We start from the raw sequence: 19,504 nt of genomic DNA on the forward strand, positions 1-19,504 counted from the left end.
GATTTATGACTTATTTATACTTACATATTATGATGCTTTTGTAATTTTAAAATAAATTTACTGGTGAGTAAATAGATTAGGTCATAATAAGATAGGTCCATATGCTCATTTCTGTGATGAGTAGCTATGTAGGAAGGAAGAACTGAGTGAAGGAAGCCCTGAGTGATCACACACTGTTGACATGTCACAGCCATGCCCAGGACTCCAAGGACTCAGACACATGGGAATTGGCCACATCATTCCTCATAGGGACCAGGCTCAGGAAAAGCCTAGCTCTGCTCATGTGTGAGTGTTGTCCTGATTGATCAGCGCGTACAAATCTAGCAACTGCAGCCTCCTCCTCCTGGATGTTTACAGCCTGAGGAGTTCACACACCCTTCCCGACCCCAGCCTTCTGTACACACATCTGTCAGGGTTCTAGGACCCAAGCCAAGTGGGACAAAGCATAGCTGTTGTATCAACACAATTTAAAGCTAAACATTGTTACTAAATGAAAGTGTTTTGGGTCAGGATTTATTTTGTGTAGTTTCACAAGCTACAGATTACATAGACCTGTCAGGAGAAGGTAAAATTAACATGGGGTGTGGTGGTACATGCCTTTAATCCCAGTACTCTGCAGACTGAGAAAGACAGATCTTTGTGAATTCAAGTCTATGTAGGGCTTCATAGTAAGGCCCTGTCTGTAAATAAATAAATAAAAGCTAAAACTTGATGTGAATTTCTTTGAACTCCTGTAGCTTACTCTTTCTAGAACTTGGAGCTGGCGAGGAAAACTACTTGTTATAGTGGGGTGCTGCCTGCTAAATGAGCCACTGGAAATCCACATGCTGAGTCTCACTCTCAGCGTAGTGGTATTTGGAGCTGGGTCTTAGAGAGTGGTGAGTTCCTGCTGGATGGAGCCCTCACACACGGGGTTGGTGTCCTTATGAGAAGACACTAGACTCTCCCTCTCTGTGTCCTTCCTCTTTCCCTCTTCCTCTCCCTCTCCACCCTGCATTATGAGATATGACAAGAAGATGGCATTTGGCAAGGCAGAGTGGTCCCTCACCAGACATGGCATCTATGGGCACCTGGGTCGTGGATTTCAAAATCTCCAGAACTGCGAGCAATAAATGTTCACAGTATAAGCTTCATGGTCAGAGACATTCTCTTACAACAAGTGTAAACTCAGACAACGAGGGAAAGCAGGAGGAAGCTAAATTGTTCAAATACCCAGAAGGCTGGATGCCACTGTCTCTCTGAGTCCCTCCTAGCTCATCATGCGTACCTGTGTAGCTTTTGTGGCACCCACAGTGCCCGACTGAGGTCTAATCCACCTGCCTTTGGTGAGGCCTCCAAGGACCCCTCTGCTCCTTCACAACCCTCTGGTCTTCCTCTTGGGGAACATCGTTGGCTGGTTAGAAAGTAGCAGCTTCCAGCATGACCTGGCTGCTTCAGCCTCAGACCCAAGACCAGACTCTCACATCAGGGAGTCAAAGTCTCCGGCAAGGCTGAGCTACAGATTCTCAGTCACCCAGTCACTAGGCACCAGAGCCCTGGGAGCCTGAGTGAGAGTGTGTGTGTGTGTGTGTGTGTGTGTGTGTGTGTGTGTGTGTGTGTGTGTGTGTGTGTGTGTGCTTACTGCAAAAATCTGTCAATGTGGGGAAGTTTCAGGAGAGCTAATTAAGTCCCTGTCAGCTTGAGTCAGTGAAAGGGAGCCCTGGCAGGCCCCACAACTCCATGGCGAGTCATTGCCTTGAGCGAGAGTATGAATATGAATGCAGAATTACCTGGAGCTGCTCATTAGCCAGACATCTCTCCCTGAGGTAAAAGCTAAAGTGCAGGGCTTGGGGCAGAGCTCCATGGTAGAAGGCTTGCTCAGCTTGCACATGCAAAGCCCTGGGTTCCATCCTCAACTCTGCAAAACCCTAGGACAGCTCAGGAGGGAGGCGTGCCTGGTTCTTCCTGAAGCCTGTGGGAAGATCATGGTGGTCCTAACTCGCTTGTTCATTCATCAAGAACTTTCTGGCAGAAGTTCAAGGTATAAAGAGTCTAGCTAAGCACAGTCCAGTTGGGAAGGGTTCAAAGTAGAAAGTGGTATTGTAGGAAAAATACCAACTGAAGTGTGTAGGTGTCCCATGGCTTTGCCTAACAGCCATGCGATGCCCATGTAAAGAACAGTCTACTCCTGAGAGGATTTCACTCAGCATAGAGACATGAAAGCACACCTATGGGGCTAAGAATCAGATTCCAGCACTCACATGGACTATTGGATTTCTAATAGGACTCTGCCTGCCTTGTTACACAAAGCCACCTACCTATCTCCGTGAAATACAAACAAGCATTTCCTAACACCCTCCATTCAGATTTTACATCTTACGTGTTTTCCTCCTTCCTTCCTTCCTTCCTTCCTTCCTTCCTTCCTTCCTTCTTTCTTTCTTTCTTTCTTTCTTTCTTTCTTTCTTTCTTTCTTTCTTTCTTTCTTTCTGTTCAACCTAATGTTCTGTGTTTGAGCCTTCAGAATCTCAGACTCCCAGGAAGGAGCTGTGTTGAAATGGAAATGACTCAACTTTTCACAACTCAGAAAGTCTCATTTTACACAGTGTTAACTCTTAACCTCCAAAGAATGAGAGGAACACAGAAAAACAATGCAACAACGACAGGGATGAGAAAAGGGCTCTCAAGGAAACCTTGTAAATGCTTCCCCAGTAAACACTGACTTCATTTCTACTTCTATAGGTAAAGAGTAGGGCTTTTCCTTAAGAATAGTAGGATGGCATGCCCATTGTGGTGCTTGATTTTAATGGCAACATTTGAAGAGGCAGAGGAAGAATGGCCATCTCTGAGTTTAAGGCCAGCATGGTCTACATTTGAGTTCCAGGCCACACAGGGCTACAGGGAGACCCTGTCTCAAAACCAAACTAGAATCAATTAGCTGTGATAGCTCACACTTGCAATGTCAACAACTTAGGTGGTGTGAGTGTAGGAGAGGACTGTGCCTCACAATTAACAGGGGTAGTTACAAAAACAACAGTGCCCTGTGATGTCTTCGACTCACCTCAGCCTATCATGTGGGTCCCTTGGCCATCCTACACTCTTGATGAGAAACCCAACTAGAGATACAACACATAACTAAAACGTAAATGCCTTAAAAATGGAGCTGAGATGTCTACAGATATGTGATCCTGCTTTACCCCAATGACACAGCAAAGGCCAAGGGAGCTGTAGTCAGTAGTTTATCTTCAGAATCTCAGTATTTACTACAATCCAAAGAGTCCAGGCCAGTTCCATCTACTTAAGACCCTGATTGAGAACTGAGGGATCTCTGACAACTGCACGCTTTCTGGTGAAGCTAATGAGAAAAGAATAAAGGGAGGGGCCATGCTGGCCTCGGCAGTTTCACTGTGTTCTGATTCTGAGAGGGGCAAAGACAGGTTATTGTTCTTTACTGACATGAGCCACCATCCTACTCAAAGCCTTCTACTTTGCTGTGCTTTCGGAATATTTTGAGGGGCCGTAGGGAGGGCTTGGCAGTTAAGAGTGATGGCTGTACTTGCTAAGTGCGATCCCTAGTATACACATTGGAGAGCGCACAGGTGCCTGTAACTATAGCTCAAGGGGATCAAATGCCCTCTACTGGCCTTCACAGGTACTTGCACTCACATGTACATGTGTACACACACACACACACACACACACACACACACACACACACACAATTAAAAAAAAGAAGGTAACAAATTTTGTTTTGTTATTGTTTTGCTTTGGGGGGATTATGGTTTCTCTTTGTAGTCCTGGCTGTCCTGGAACTTGTTTTGTATACCAGGCTGGTATAGAACTCACAGAAATCCACCTGCCTCCACCTGCTGGGATTAAAAGTGTTCACTACCACCGCCCAGCAGAAGTAACAAAGTATATCTCCTATTTGCTCTACAATTGTGCCAATATTATCCAGGTAGCCATCTTATCACAAAACAATATTTTTTTGTGAAGACATATTCATACGTAAGCAGAAAAGTCAATAAATACTATAAATAGCTTCCAATCTATTTAGATTAGGTCTTGCAACCCAATAGCTGGCACCTAACCAAGAGAACACTCTTGCTTCTAGTAGAGTTTTTAGATTTGTAATTACAAGCAATAAATTTGGATTTATGTTTGTGTATTTCTGCAATTCAATAGTTGATTTACAATTTCAATACTAACTTCCTCAGGCAACTTGTGAAAATACAATGTTGTCCTGAGATAGTCTTTTCATGTATAAATGTCACCTCTAATGAAATCATCACATTTCTTTGTACCTGTTACATTCCTGGTAATTTTATTGTGATTCTGGTTTGCATTCTCCAGCTTCAACTTCTGGAGTGCTGGGAATACAAGCTTCTGGCAGTGCTGGGAACAGAACCCAGGGCATCTGACCTGCTAGGCAGGCACCCTACCAACTGGGCTTCAGCGCCCTTGATAAGCTTTTTGGGTTTAATCTTTTTTTTCTTTAATCTGAAGATTTTTCTTGGTATTTGCATGACCTTCAGGGGTTATCCATTAGCAAGCTTTTTCTGAACCACAGCTAGAGAAACCAAGTCTGGCTTAAGTAGAAGAAGGAGCACTATGGGAGCCTATGAAACCGAAGGATGGGACTTGGAAACGGTATGGAGAAGAGACTTTGAATTTGAGCTGGGGGTAATTCCATAAAGACCTCTAACCTTTGTCTTTTAAAATCTTGAGTTGCTGATGAAAATTGAGCCCCCAGTGAGTGTGTGACTGAGTGCAAAGCTGTGTGCATCACTTATGTAGGAGGCAGTGAGACAGCAGATCTGTCCTCCTCAGGAAATGGTGTGGCAGCCACAGAGCCAATGCATGCAGATCCAATGGCAAAACAAAGCCTCACATACAGCCCCATAGATTTCAAAATATTTTCCAAATGCCATTCTTAATTCCTAGCCTTTTAAAATGTATGTGAATATTTTTAATGCCACTGATTGATAGGTGGATTGTTCTTTAAATTTTCTCTATTTCCACAGGCAGATCAGTTATAGCCTTTTGATTCACCATCTTGTCTTTCTCTTGAGCATCGTGACTGGTGATGTTTGTCACTGTGCTCGATTTTGCTTTGTTATAACACATGAGTTATTTTCCTAAGGATGGTTTAAGGAGTACTTATAACCAAGGACACAGGTAGAAGGAAGTCTAAGAGTAGAAACCATATCTCTAATAAAGGATTCATCTGAAACCCACAGAACAAGCAAGCATGTGGACCAAGAACCAAGAAAGGAAAAGTGAAAATGAATGGTCTTCCTTCCCTCATTGACTGCTTAGAAAAACTGAAAGGATATAACAACCTTCTGTGAAACTACATTTCACTAAGTGGCTTTTGGAATTGCAAGGAACAGTATGGAAGGGATCTCTGATGGGTGCACACCATTGCAGCCTGGGTTTTTATAAGACATACAGAGTTCTTACCTGATATTCATACTCTGTGAAGGGTAGTAGTTCTGAATCTGTAAACGAGCTTAAGCTTCCATTGTAGGTTAACAATGGACTGGACTTCCCAGGCTGGGTTGTTATTTGTCTTCTGTATAATTCAAAGTATATGATTTTTCCATTGGGCTCGAGTGGTCCTGCCCACCACACAGCTACTATGGGCTGGAAGCTCCCTGAAGCTGTCTGCACCTCTAGATGTGGGGCTGGTTGCATCACAGGTGGTACCTCTGTGGTCTGTGTAGATGCCCAGTCGCTGGAAGTACATGCCAGGACATTGCAGGCTTGGACACGAATTTCATACCTACAGGAAACAAGGTAGAATCACAGATGATCCTTAGATTTCTCTGGGACAATTCTTTTAAAAGACCACATTTTTCAGAAGAAAAAGAAAGGGAGTTTATATTTATGAACAGCCAGCCTTTAAATAATGATAAAGTTTTGTTTTTATGAAAAGTTTTGAACAGTTTCAATCTTCTGCTTTGCAAACTCAAAGAAAGACCTTCATCTGTTTTGGGAGTGGTCAGTTCTTGCCTAAAGAGGGATGCTTGGGGTAAAGAAACTGTAGGTCTCCTCTCCAGCAAGATAATTCTGGTACTATACAGACACAGCAGTGAGGAATACAGCTTTGCATGGGACCCAGACTCCTCCTACCTGTGTAGCCAGAGCCAAGCTACTCTCTGGGAAAGCTTCCAGATTATGAAGGGACATTGCCGACTTATGGTCTCCATGGTAATGGATCTTCTCAGCTTGATACCTGACATGTTAAAACAGGCTTCCTTAGCTCACACAAAGCCTTCTGGGGGTAAAGTTAACCCCCTCACAAGCTGGGGTATCCATCACAGAGACACTTTATCACTACCCAGCCAAGCTCTACTAATCAATTATGTTTTGCCTCATAGCTGGTATCTACCACTCGGGAAGGCTTATTTCCATGGCAGAACCTTTTCCTACACAAAGGCCCCTGGTTAGTGCTGACTCCTGTGGCGGCCACAAGCACTTGCCGCTTCTCTTTCCATGCCCACAGACTTCATGGCCCAACCTTCCCCTCAAGCCCATGGTGGCCTTTCTTCCCTGCCTCCTCCTCTTGGATCAGGTTGTTTCTTGCTCTTTGCTGCCTCCTCTCCTTTTGTCCCTGCTTTCTGCTCTTGATGGCTTTCTGGTTTTGCATTTTTGCCTTCTTAATTATACCTTTTTCATTTCCTTTGTGACTTTGTGAATGTTAGCATGAACTGTCAGCTTGACAGGATCTGGAAACACCTATGTGAAGAGCCTCTGGGCACACCTTCGAGGGATAATTAGCCTCTGGGCATGCCTAGGTGGGATCATGTTGATTTCTGAGGTGGCAACACCATTTCCTGGGCTTGGGTCTTAGACTCAGCAAACTTGAGGAAGTGAGTTGAGCTCCGGCACTCCCCTCACCCTGCTACTTGACTTTGGATACTATGTGGCCAGCTGCCCTCAGCCCCTGTCCATGACTCCTCAAATGAAGGACTCATCTGTGAGCCTGCGTAAGCCCCTCCCTGCTTAAGTTGCTTTTGTCAGGGCATTATCACAGCATCAGGAAATGTAACTAAAGCAGACTCTTCTTCATTACCGCTCCCTCTCTCCTGTCTTACATGGCTCTATGCCAGCATTTGCCAACTGAACAGTGAGCAGATCCACCAGTGAGTATGGCGGGTCAAATTGATAAGCAATGTTTATGCTTATTAATTGGGTCAATTTTGACTTTCCACATAGGAATGATTTTTCTCAATTATCTGTGGATCGTTTCAAGGTCCTAGGTCAAGCGACAGATGCAACTCCATTGGTAGAATTGCTTACCAAGAACAGATGAAGGCCTAGATTCAGTCCCGAGCACTGTTTCATCTGAGCAGTAGTACATGCCTGTATTCTCTGCACTGGGGGAGTGGAGCAATGAGGACTACTCCCCCAGTGGTCCTCATTCAAGGCCATATTCCAAGGTCCATATTCAAGGCCACCCCAGGCTACACGAGACCTATCTTAAATAAAACAAAAGTAGCTGGATGTGGTAGTACAAGCCTGTAATTCCATTGCTTGGGAGGTGGAGGCAGGAGGATCAGGAGTCCATGATCATCCTGGATGATGGAGTGAGTTCTAGTCCATAGTGGGCTACATCAGACCTTCTTTAAACAACAACAAAACAATGTTCTGGGCCACTTTCTTTCTGATTCTTGAAGATTCCTAAACTGCTTCCTACTGACCAGCTAGGGACTCTCAAAGATGAGCACACTAATTTTCATTGTGTCTAGTAAGTATCAAGTGTGGTTTAAAACCTACAAAAACCCAAAAGACAAGAAATCAACCGATACAGCTTCGGTACTCTATTATATTTCACCAGCATCAAGGCCTCAGCTGTTAGAGGGTTCTGCCTCTCCATGTGCCCTTACATGTCCTTGGGAGGACTGGCACATTAGTCTTCTCATTTTTCTCTAGAAAGAATGTTACTTTGACACCTGGGAAGCATTTTCTCCAGGAATCCTTTTCTATATCATTGCTGGGGGAAGGGGGAGCAAGATGGACATGGTTTTAACACTGTTGCAGTTACATAAAGAAGAAACCCTGACAAAATGCACAGTTGCACCCCAACATAGGCTTTTTAAAGATCCTCAGTAGTGGGAGATAAAAGCCAACTCACATAGCATGTAGATTAGCTGTGGAGAATACCTGAAGAGCTTTTAATTACTGTTTAATATTTAATATGATGCTAAATAATTGCCCTGAGTAGACGCATAAGACCACGAATGCTTCATTCTAATAGCACTATACAGCAGAGATAATCGTATCTGTGTCTAATCTACACACCAGGACATCATAATCATAGGTGAGTTTTAGCTTCAGCAGCTGGACATCAACATTTTTGCAGACTTAATTTTTTTTTATTTTAAAAAAGTGATTCTATTCAATTTACTAAATTTTCTGCACAAAATGTCTTCTCCCCCCCCTCTCTCTCTCTCTCAAGTACGTGGAATGGGACGAGGGAAAATGTCCAGATGTTCAGATGCTACTGGAAGAGTGTTGGTGTAGAGCACCCCCATGCATGTCACAGAGGGTGGGTTTAAAATAGGATGGCACATATCAGCAAAGAGGCACCATCTGAGAAGTCAGAAGTTCAAAACCCAGGGAGTTCTGTAGTGGACATGGAACTTGCAGACTCTATTATCGCAGGAAGAGGTGTTAGATTTGAATGAAGGAGGGCTAGCCTCCAGACAAATACTGGTCCAGTATACTTCTGGCTGATATATTTTAGCTGTGTGTATGAGTGTGTGTGTGTGTGTGTGTGTGTGTGTGTGTGTGTGTGTGTATGCATGTGTGTGTAAGCTAGATGGTGTCACAAGGTGCTCAGTCACTTTCCACACTCTTTTTGGAAAACAGGGTCTCTTTTTGAATCTGGAGCTCACTGACTCAGCTAGCTGGCTTGGGAACCCGATGGGTTTGACTCCACCCCTCATGTGCCCCACTAGATGTGAGGTTATAGGAACAAACTAGGGATCTAACCCAGGACCCCCTGGTTGGGTGGCAAGCACTTTGCAGACTGAGCCATCTCTCCAGCCCTCCTTTCAGCTTAATAACTGTTCAGGGTCTGCAACTCAGTTGAGGAGATCGGCCTTATTTCTTTATGATCTACTCTAGACGATAAACTTTCAAAATTTCCGGAAAACTGGCATCAAAATGTCATGTGTAATAGTTGTTTTCCAGAGACTACGAAAGCACACTGTAGTTAAGTGAAGATGGGACCTGTCTACTGTCCACAGCTGATGCACAGGGGTTGGTCTATGCATCTTGCCCTGGGAGCCTCACTGGCACTGACAGAGCACTACAGAAAGGGCAATGAAGTGCTTGTCGGCTTACCTGTGAAATGGCTTCAGGTGTTTCATTGTGAGTGACCGTGTATCAAAAGAACTGTGCGTTGCATTGATGCATACAGTTTGGGTTTCCCCTTCAAACATCTCATGGATGAAGAGTGTATAGTTGATGATTTCACCATTTGCCCTCACTGGAGAGTCCCAGTCCACGAAGATCTCAAGAGCATCCCCAGCACGCAGCTTTGGGGGCTGTAAGCCTGAGGGGGCTGAGGGGCTGGTTTGATCCTTGACAGGCGGGCTCAAGACACTTCCCTGGCTGTTGGTGGCAGCCACTGAGTAGCTGTACTCTACACCCGGGGTGAGGGTAAAATCATGGTAGCGAGTTTCCAGCCCTGTATACACAATGGCTCCATCCCTCCAAAGCTCATAGCTTCTGATCCGGCCATGTGGGTTTCTTGGAAGTTTCCATGTAATTTCTATTGATTCGGAGCCTGTGACTTGCAGTACTGGGGGGTCCATGTTCTCTGGTGGGGCCTCCATTGTCCAAGTAGATGCAGTTGGACTAGCAGCACATCCTCCATTTGTGCAGGCCACGAGGGAGACGTTGTATTGAGTAAAAGGCTGCAGGCTGGAAACCACAAAGGACAGGCCCTGCCCAGCCATGTACTCCTGGCCATCACATCTAAGTAAATACTTAGCAATCTTGCCATTTTGCTTTGAGGGCGGGGACCAAGACACATTTATCTGGCTGGCACTGATGGCCCAAAGAACTGGAGGGCTGACTCCTGACGGAGGTGCTTCAGGGGTGGTGACGGTGTTGGGTTTGCTGGTACAGCAGCCGCCACTGGTGCAGGCCAGGACTGCATAACTGTAAGTTGAAAAGGGAAGCAGCTGGCTGTCGGTGAAGTTGACGGTGCTGGCGTTGAAACGGAAAGGTTGGGAAACTCCGTTCCTTTGAAGTCCGTAGGACTGGATAATGCCATTAGACCGTTGGGGTGGGATCCAGGAAATCAGCAGTTTGGGGGGATTCATAGACACACAGGATATCTCAGGTGGAGAAAGGCCTTCTGGGGGCGCTTGCAATGCCCTTACCGCTGTCCAAGAGCTACAGGTGTGCCCTGCGGAATTCCACGTGCAGATTCTATAAGCATATTGCCTCCATGGCTGTAGACCCGTGTCATTATACACCCAAGAGTTCCTTTCCGTGTTGTATTCAGTGAAAACGATGTTTTCACCTGTCTGAGTTGTCCCATTGCCCCGATCCTCTCTCTCCAAGTCTCTGTGTCGAATCACTTCATAACGAGTTATCTTCCCATTCGGGTTAGCTGGCTGAGACCAGTGTAGCCTCACACTGGTGGACTCCACGGACTGGATGGTAGGAGCCAGCTGAGTATCTGGAGGGGCTTCACCTGTCCGGAGAGGTTGGGGCTGTGAGCAAGCACAGCCTGCTGCTGTGCAGGCCTCCAGGGTCAGAGTGTAGAGGGTGAAGGGAGCCAAGCGCCTGAAGAGAAACCATCGGCCCAGGCCTGAGTACTCCAGGAGCCCATCGCTGAAGATGTTGTATGCCTGCGGGAGGAAGAGAAGAAGGTGTCAGAGGTGCGGGGTTCTTGGTGCAGTTATTTAATCTGTCTAAAGTGTTCACACCTGCCTGCCTGATCCCATGGGTCCTAATCCATTAGCATTCAAACGCCGGCTGTAGACGTGGGATCTGCCATAGTTCGTGTGAAGTCCACAGAAAACTTTTTAAAAGGTTGGATAAAATCTGAGCATTGACCCAAACCTCAGGCTGGGGAATGCTATGGCTTACAGAGTACTCGTGAGGTTTGAATGGCAGGGAGAACATTCAAATCTCCTATTTATAGACACTCCACGCGTCTGATCTCATCCCGACTAGGGTACGTGTCGGGTTTAACTGAACAGTCTGCTTTCCTCTGAGCTTTCTGTGAAATGGAATTAGATTGCTAGTTGTCCTTGTTACAGGATGCTAGGCTTGAAAGTGTGTACCTACATGTATATGAATGTGTGTGCAGGCTCACTTCATGTCGTGCAAATGTATACATACATAGTCAAATGTGTGTATATAATACATGGGCATACCTTCACATAGTTTATACTATGGGAAAAATGCTTTGTTTTCTCTTTGAAGTCATAGAAGAATTGATTGTTTCTTTGGTGGTGTTTGCCCTTGGGCTGGGCAAGACCATGGTGCTCATCAGACCCAGAGTCTTAACCTCTGTAGCAATCGTTTGTGATTACCTGGAGCTGACAAATACTATCCAGCTGGTCTTACTTTAAACTTTGTCCATAATCCTCTGTTAGGTAATTAAGAAATAGTAACTCTATTCCCCCCTTCGCATTTGCACTCTCATTGTCCAAAGTAATCATTATATATCTTATCCTTTCTCCTCTGTCAACATGCGTCTCTCCCTCAGGGTTGGTTGTGGACATTCCCATATACTCCAGTTGAGACACGGATGAAATTAGAAAGGTGTGCTTTCATATTGCTTATTATTTCCATTCTTGTGAATCCTGAGTCTCATACTCCAGTTGGTCTCTGATTTACAGGATCTCAACTTCCAGGTTTTACCTATAATCTGGTGAGAAGACATTGATTGGAACAGCCATTTTCTCAACTTTCAGTTTGGTATTCAACAAATGATACCGCTAATACTTTGTTATAAAATAGTCTTTGTGGGAGGTGATTTTGGTCCTCTGTAGGCTAATTGAAATGTTGAAAAGGATAATTAAAGTAGGCTAGGTCGAACTCCAGTGCTAGGGAGGTTACATGTTCAGCGTACACTTTCAGTTAGGTAATATTTTCAACTATCTATGAGTTTCTTTGGCTGTATCCCAGGGTAGGCTGAAGAGATCTGAGGTCATCTTGGCTCTGTCTCTATGACTGACGTGTCTATGCTCAGTCCACTCTCGACTTATTCTCCTTATCTCCTCCATCACCACCCCCTTCTGGCTATTTCCACGAGCGTTTAAGTGTGCTCTAGCATCTCATTGATTTTTACATAAAGTCTCAACACCCTGGCTACCTTCCCATTTCTCTGATGTCCTTCCCATCTCAGTGAGTCGCCGTCTTCCCTTTCTTGGTCACCAACTTTTCCAAAAGCCACCCCACTCAGGTGTCTTTCTCTAGCCAACATCCAGCACCTTTCTCCTCACGTTTGGCATGTGTTACCCACCTACCCTTCCCTCAACATCTTTGTCTCATTTCACATTCTCCTGACTGCTTTCCTCTTCAGGACCTCCAAATTCCTGGCTTGACCCCGGGATCTCCTCATCCCCAGCTGCATTTTCTCCGCGGTGATTCTGTACATCACCAAGGTTTTAAACGTGGCTGTCTGCCGACAGATTGCAGACACAGATCTCATGGACATCTTCTAGCGGAGTTCTGAACTTGGTCTCTGACTAGCTGCTTGCTCCTCAAACCCGTTCCTCTTCCCACTTTCCCTTCCCAGTTAGCTAGCACCTCAGGAGCAAAGCCCAGAAGGCAATCTGAAGAGTCACCACCTCATCGCTACCGTCCACATACATTCCCAATACCCCCGTGTTTCTTGACTTCACAATTTCCACCATCTAATTTGAATTCTACCCTGAATTCTCCAATAGACTCCAAACTCTATTAGTTTCTCACGGGTCGTGAGTGTGCAGCCGGAGTGAGAAATGTGATCATGGCACTCCTTTGCTTAAAGCCCTCAGGAGTGCTTCATTGAACCCCGAGCAACCTCCCTGCTCCTGCCACAGCCTTTGCCACACAAGGCTGGGCCCACACTGCCTCAGTCTCTCTTGGTGGCATCCTTCCCTCCTTCCCAGCGCTTTATCCACACAGGCTCTCTTCCATATCCTTGAGCACACCAAGGTCACTCCTGCCTTAGGGCCTTGCGTTTGCTGCTCATTTTGTCTGGAACATTTTCCCCCATATCTTCACATGACTGCCTCTGTCTTGTCATTCAGGGCTCAGCTCAAATGTCAACTCAATTCAAATGATTATCCATTTTAAAATAGCCTGAGCAGGCATAATTACATGACTCTATTTAATTTTCTTTATAGCATCCATGGCTCTCTGAAATTCCCTGCTTGTTTATTTACCAGCTTGCTGTGTGTGCCTCCGTCCCTCTTTGACTCAACACTCCCCTGCATTTATTCATACCCATGGAAGGGCCTTGGCGGCAGGGGCCTTTTCTGTCTTGTTCACTCTTGAATAAGTGCACAGCACTTAGTAGAAGCTCAATAAATATTTGGTGAAATGCAGATGAAGGGGAGTCAATATTCCTCTTGTCAGTCATTCTCTGGAGAGGCGGTCGTTGGCGGGGAGGGTGGGGAATAAACGCAGAAAGAGCTTTGATGGGTGGAGGGGGAGGCTGCATTGCCTGGGAGGGCCTGAGAACTGAGTTTCAGGACTTCAGGTTGGGGATTTAGGCCGTTTGCCCTGGAGGACGGGTGGTCTGATGTCTGCTGGGGGAGGGGGGGGAGTGGCTTGCCTCTGAGTGTCTTTTATTGGCCTCAGGGCCTCCAGCTAAGCTGAGTGGCAGTCCAGAGAAAGGCTCAGGAGGTTGGAGCTGGCTCCAGAGCCCTGAGCTATGGATGTTTTTTCCTGTCTCCTCCTCCTTCTAGGGCCCAGGAGTTGAAGTTCAGTCTTAACTGTTTCATTTGGAATTGGCGTGGGCATCTCCAGCCTCTGTGGAAAGTGATAGAGGCAGACTGTGGCTGGGCTTCTGTCATCCTGACCCATGGAGGGACCAAAGGGGGGCAGGCAGAGGGAGAATGAGTGGGTGGATAGCTGCAGCCCCGGGAAGAACATCTAGGAGACCAGGTGGGTATACCTCCTCATGTAGCTAAGGGTCTAATGCTTCCGAGTATGGGCTGTTCCAGGGAATTCCACCTCCTTTACACCCCCAGGTTGGTGTAAAGGGCTTCACTTGTGTCATTTAAAGGCCAGTTTCGTGGCTACATGTATAAGTCAAGGAGTTAGCAGATGGAGCCGACTTCCTGAGTGAATTAGGCAGGGTGAATTAGCTAAGGCTTAAGGAAATAACCTAAAATAAGGCAGCGAGGAGGCAGTAAGTTCAGGGTCAGAGATTTGGGGACTTCTTTGGCTTCAAGTCCCACCTCATCTTTGGCAATATTGCCTGAAGCATCTACTTAAGCTTTCGGCCTCCGGAAGTTTAGTGGGCCCCACCTAGTGGGGTTGATGCGTGCATTAAATGAGGCAACCTCAGCACACTGCTGGGCCCATGCCACCCCCCACCCCATCCCCAGCTCTTCTTCACTGATCAAGGATGAAGTGCCTAGAGGAGCCATCAAGGAGAATTAGACCAGCTTCCCAGTGACCCGATGGCATGTCAGGGCACATCTGTTTATCTGGAAGACGACCAGTGTCATTCCCTACTCAGGATGGACTCTACCTTGATCACTCCGTTGGTTCTCACTGGCTGCGACCACTGGAGCAGCAAAGCCCGGCCGTTCTCTCTCTGGTCCACTGTGAAGTTAGTCAGGCCGCTTGGGGAAGAGTCTAAAGTTTTCACCAGAGTCCAGGGGCTTGACCCTTGTCCTGCACTGTTCACAGCGACCACGCCCAGGTGGTATGTTGTGAATGGTTCTAACCCAAAAAGATGAGCTTGATGGCTTGTTCCCTGAAAGAAAGATAGCAAGTTAGGCATTCTTTAGAAGCCAATAGAAGGTAATTCTCTGGACTGCACGGCCATGTCAAGATGCCTGCAGGGCATTAACAATGGCATAGATACACAGCTAAGTTTTGAACTCACGTTGAGGAGACAGGGACTATTCTTTCTGCCTGCTCTTGTCCATGCTGAATACATCAACTAATGCAGGGGTTCTCAACCTGCATTTGGGGGGTGTCACAGCCCTTTGGGGGGGTGTCAAACAATATTTTCACATGGGTCACATAGAAGATATTTACATTATGATTCATAACAGTGGCAAAATTATGAAGTAGCAACAAAATAATTTTATGGTTGGGGGGTCACCACAGAACGAGGAAGTGTGTTACAGGGTGGCAGCATTAGGAAGGCTGAGAACCACTGAATTCATGATTTCGGATATGTGGAAAAGTTGTATCAGATGGGACCTGGGGATTTCCGGCACTTGAAACCTACACATTATGGTGCCCATGATGAGAACTGCATTGAGCTTAACGAAGATCAGTGGCCCCAAGTTGCATCCTAGCAGCTTCGGGGAAGTGGCCAGTAGGTTAATCGGAAGTCTTTGTGAGACTTAGCAGGAGCAATCCTAACCTCCGTGCACGCGCCACCCTCCTCTCCCCAGCCTCGCCCATTTCTTTGTGTGCTGTGCATTTGTATCTTACAAACTTGATAAAACAAACACAAGAAAACGGCAATGAGCCCATTGAACTATAAATGTACAAACACCCTTGGAGAAGCCTGTTATTAATGTAAATGTGAAATTATTCCTATTTGTCTGAAGCAGCGTAACTAAAACCATGAAATGCCCCAAAGTGATTGTTATCTAGGCTTTGAGAATTTTGCCTTTGTTGATCTAAAAGAAAAAGGGGATAGCAGAATTACTTTTGTTTGTTTGTTTGTTTGTTTCTTCCTCACTGAGAGATATTTAACATATTTTGCATAACTTAACCAGAGCTAAGAATCTTAACGTTCTGAGAGGCCCTGGGGTGCTCTTGCCAATCTGGGCTGGATGGATATGTCTGTTTAAGGTAGGAATTATGCCTGCAACAGGGCAGGAACATATGCACAAGCACACACACACACACACACACACACACACACACACACACACCACACATACCACACACCACACACACATACCACACAAACACCACACCACACATTCACACTACATACACCATACACACCACATACCACACACACCATCCCTCCCCACACACACAGTTTTGAGAGGGGATATTTTCTATTGTGGACCATAAGCACTGAACATGAGCAACCATGACTAAGTTTTGACTGAGTAATGATATTTACTTGTAATGATACATGTGATGATACATGCTTGGGTTTGTCAGATGTTTAAATGTGACATTGATAGTCTATCAAGTATTTCTTTTTGTTGATGGGTGAAGGCAGGGAGAAGTAACTGGCTGAGAACACAGGCACAGTTATGAGGAAGGATTTCTCCTAAATTTGGAATCTTCTAAATGTCATTTTGAATGAAACTGGAAAACATATACAACCAAAAGGCTATAGACATATTTTTTAATTCTTTTCTCCCATTCTTGGTTTCAAGTTTTGACTGAGCGATCTCTCTTATTCTGTGAAAAAGCTGGGCAGAGAAAATACAGTTTCCTTTATGGACGTGAGACTCCTGAAGTCAGTTTCCCTGTTTCAGTATGTCCCGTTATGATATTACACGCTAACCTCCTGAAATCCTTTAATATTTAAACGTTTGCTAAGCGGCCGGACTCTGAAACAAATTTTACAGAAATATTAATTTCTCTTTTTTAAAATATTAAAAGTTAGATCATGAATATTTAAAAACTTATTTCTCCACAACACCGGATTGGTCTTTTAGATAAATATAGCATCAAACAGGGATGACCACATGAATATTAAATCCGACAATGCTTCCAGTCCTGATTACAAACACTCTTTTCTGACAAATGATTTCTTTTCTCTGGAAATAGGGCAAACATGGGTAAGATTAATAATGCAAAAAAGAATAATTCTTTGTTCAGAACATTTGGCAATAGATGCCAATAAAAGTAGAGGCCCGAAGTGAACTGGAATCACCTCTAACAGATTATGGATAAGACAGTGGGCTGTTGTGGCACACTCAGCGACAGTTTCTGTCACAAGAAACTGGAAGAGCATGTGGGCCATAAAGCAAAACCATATGCATATTGTCAATAGTGGCACCTGCTCCATTCCCGTTTATTCCATAGCAGAGACTTCCGTTCAGCCCCTAGATGGCAATGCTATCAAACCCTTTTCGTAACACGAGTACTTAATGATTAACAGCCGGCTGTCCTATCTTCCAACATACTCCCGGCAACCATTAAAAAAATAACAGAACTGATTTCATTATAGATTCTTTTTAATAAACATTTATGGCTCAGATCCTTGAAAGCGAAGTATTCAAAATGCCCCCCCACCCGGCCCGTGCGCGCGCTCGCCTGAAACCCTCTACCATCAAGTGTAGAAACACGGCCTGTGTGTCTCGAGCTCCTGCATGCCTGGTACAGATGTGACAAGTGTGGTCCTGCATTGGGTGATTTTAACAGTGCTTTTCTTAGTCTGGCTTCCATTTAACTTACACTACACAAGTGCGCCCATGTTTTACTGAAGGAGAGTTCTCTTGTTACTTGGTTATTTCTGGAGTCCCGCCTCACCCCCTCACATACCCTCTTCACTTTTCTCAGGTTCTCCCATCTTTTCCAGGGTTTACATTCGCCTCCCCCCCACTTCTCTCCTTTGCATGTTTGCAGCTTGGTACTTTTTCTCTTTCCCTTTTTAATTTTCATTATTTGTCTTCTCTACCACTTTCATTATCCTTTCCTACTATTTTAACTCTTAAGCAACTTTGTATTTGTTGTTTGAGGCAGAGTCTCATGTATCCAAGGCTGGCTTTGGAATGGCTATGTAACAGAGAATGGCCTTGATGTTTCAATTCCGGCCAGGCTTTGAGTGATGGAATTACCAGCATGTACCACCATGCTCAATTTCAGGTGTGCAGGGTTGAAACCTAGTATATAAGGTAAGCACTCCGCCGCTGGAGGGGCGTCCACCCCCCTTCGGTTCTTTTGAGCTACAAACACTGTATGACTCACCTCTACTCACTCCCCCTTTTCTTAGCCAACCCTTGGCTATGGTGGTAACCTTGCCATAGTCTTTATTGCAGAAGTTTTCCTGCTTTTGTTACAAGCAGATGAAGAGAACAACTCTTTGGAACAAATTTGGAACTAATCCTAATCTGCTCTCTCCACCTAATAGTTCCCCTGAGATTCAGCCTATTTTACATTTTACAATGCATATGCAGACATGTGGGAGCTGGGAGACAAATCAGTGTGTCATTTATGAGTCATGAGGACAGGGCTGTCTGGAATGCTTGGCCGGCTGCGGCTGCTGCCAATCTGCACTACATTTTAACCTCTCAACTCTGCTCCTGTGGACACGTGAAACTACTTGGAGCCTTCAGCACTCTGACAGTTTTACACCATCTCCTCTGATTATTTTTGACGACTTGAAATGCCCCAAAGGTGGCCAAGGGGTCAATAGGTTTATGTAGGTTGAAAATGATCAAAAATTACCATTGATCTGTAGCTGTCAATAAAAGGCTGCATGGGGATAGTCCCTGCACAAATGTTTAAACTGCAGAAAGCTACCTAACTTAGTCACCTTTGAGTCTATTGATCTGATGATCCAGCAGTTTCCAGAGCCTTCCCTCTGCTCTTTGTGGGGCATTTTCACTAAGCCCCATCTGCCTCAGCCGCTGGGAAGCTTCTTTAGGCTACTTGCAGTAATGAAGCCAACGTGGCAGGGCTTGGGGGCTGCTACGCCCATCAAGGAGTATTATGCGTGCTTACTACAATTTGGAAAAGGGTGAATCTTCGTGGGCACCGTTCACTGCATCCCAAGTCAATGGGATTTCTTCTGCCGTTTATTTGCTATTCTTTTTCCTTGGCTCCCTGTCCTAAAATGGATCAGTTCTGGCTTATACTTACAGACCAGCTGAGGCGGCGGCGGCGGCGGTGGGGGGGGGGTTCTTTACCCCTCAGTTCTCATACAGGCAAAATCCCAGAGAATAAGTGACTTTGAAAGGGTAGGGGAGAGGGCTCTGTTCAAAGGTTGAGCTGTGTCAGCATGGCCCAAGTTCAAGCCCAGCACTACAGAAAGAGCTGCCCAGGGTCTCTGCCCAGGGTCTCTGCCCAGGGTCTCTGCCCAGGGTCTCATGTACTATTTCCTAAAAGACATGGGTTTAGAAGGAGCAGCTGCAGTCATCTGGGCCCCTTTTCTATCCTCTGATGCTCACAAAATATTTTTCCAGTTTTATTAATCCCAGATAATCTGACTTGCATGTTCTGTGGGGTCATTCCCCCACCCTTTTTCTTTTCCATTTAGAAAAGTAACATTTGAGTTCCTAAAATTTGATCAACATATTTTCATCTCATATTTATTTTGCATGAGTGAATTTAGTCTTAAGAAATGACGTCTTCATTAGCAACATCTCAACCTTGGATAGTTAAACCCACAGTAAACCAGGCT

The 19,504-nt window shown here is 45.3% G+C and overlaps 1 protein-coding gene across 1 annotated transcript in view; it reads right to left on the minus strand.

Annotated features, from left to right (window-relative positions):
- The window catches only part of Ush2a (usherin), a 641,642-nt gene that overhangs the window by 39,584 nt on the left and 582,554 nt on the right, over nucleotides 1-19,504 (minus strand). The window contains exons 61-63 of the mRNA XM_035445085.1: nucleotides 14,699-14,926; nucleotides 9,331-10,850; nucleotides 5,440-5,761 (exon numbers count right to left, since the gene is read on the minus strand). Of these exons, the coding sequence (XP_035300976.1) occupies nucleotides 5,440-5,761; nucleotides 9,331-10,850; nucleotides 14,699-14,926 (2,070 nt within the window). The remainder of the gene's footprint in view (nucleotides 1-5,439; nucleotides 5,762-9,330; nucleotides 10,851-14,698; nucleotides 14,927-19,504) is intronic.

Source organism: Cricetulus griseus, chromosome 5 (assembly GCF_003668045.3).
Source record: "Cricetulus griseus strain 17A/GY chromosome 5, alternate assembly CriGri-PICRH-1.0, whole genome shotgun sequence".
Lineage (NCBI taxonomy): Eukaryota > Metazoa > Chordata > Mammalia > Rodentia > Cricetidae > Cricetulus > Cricetulus griseus.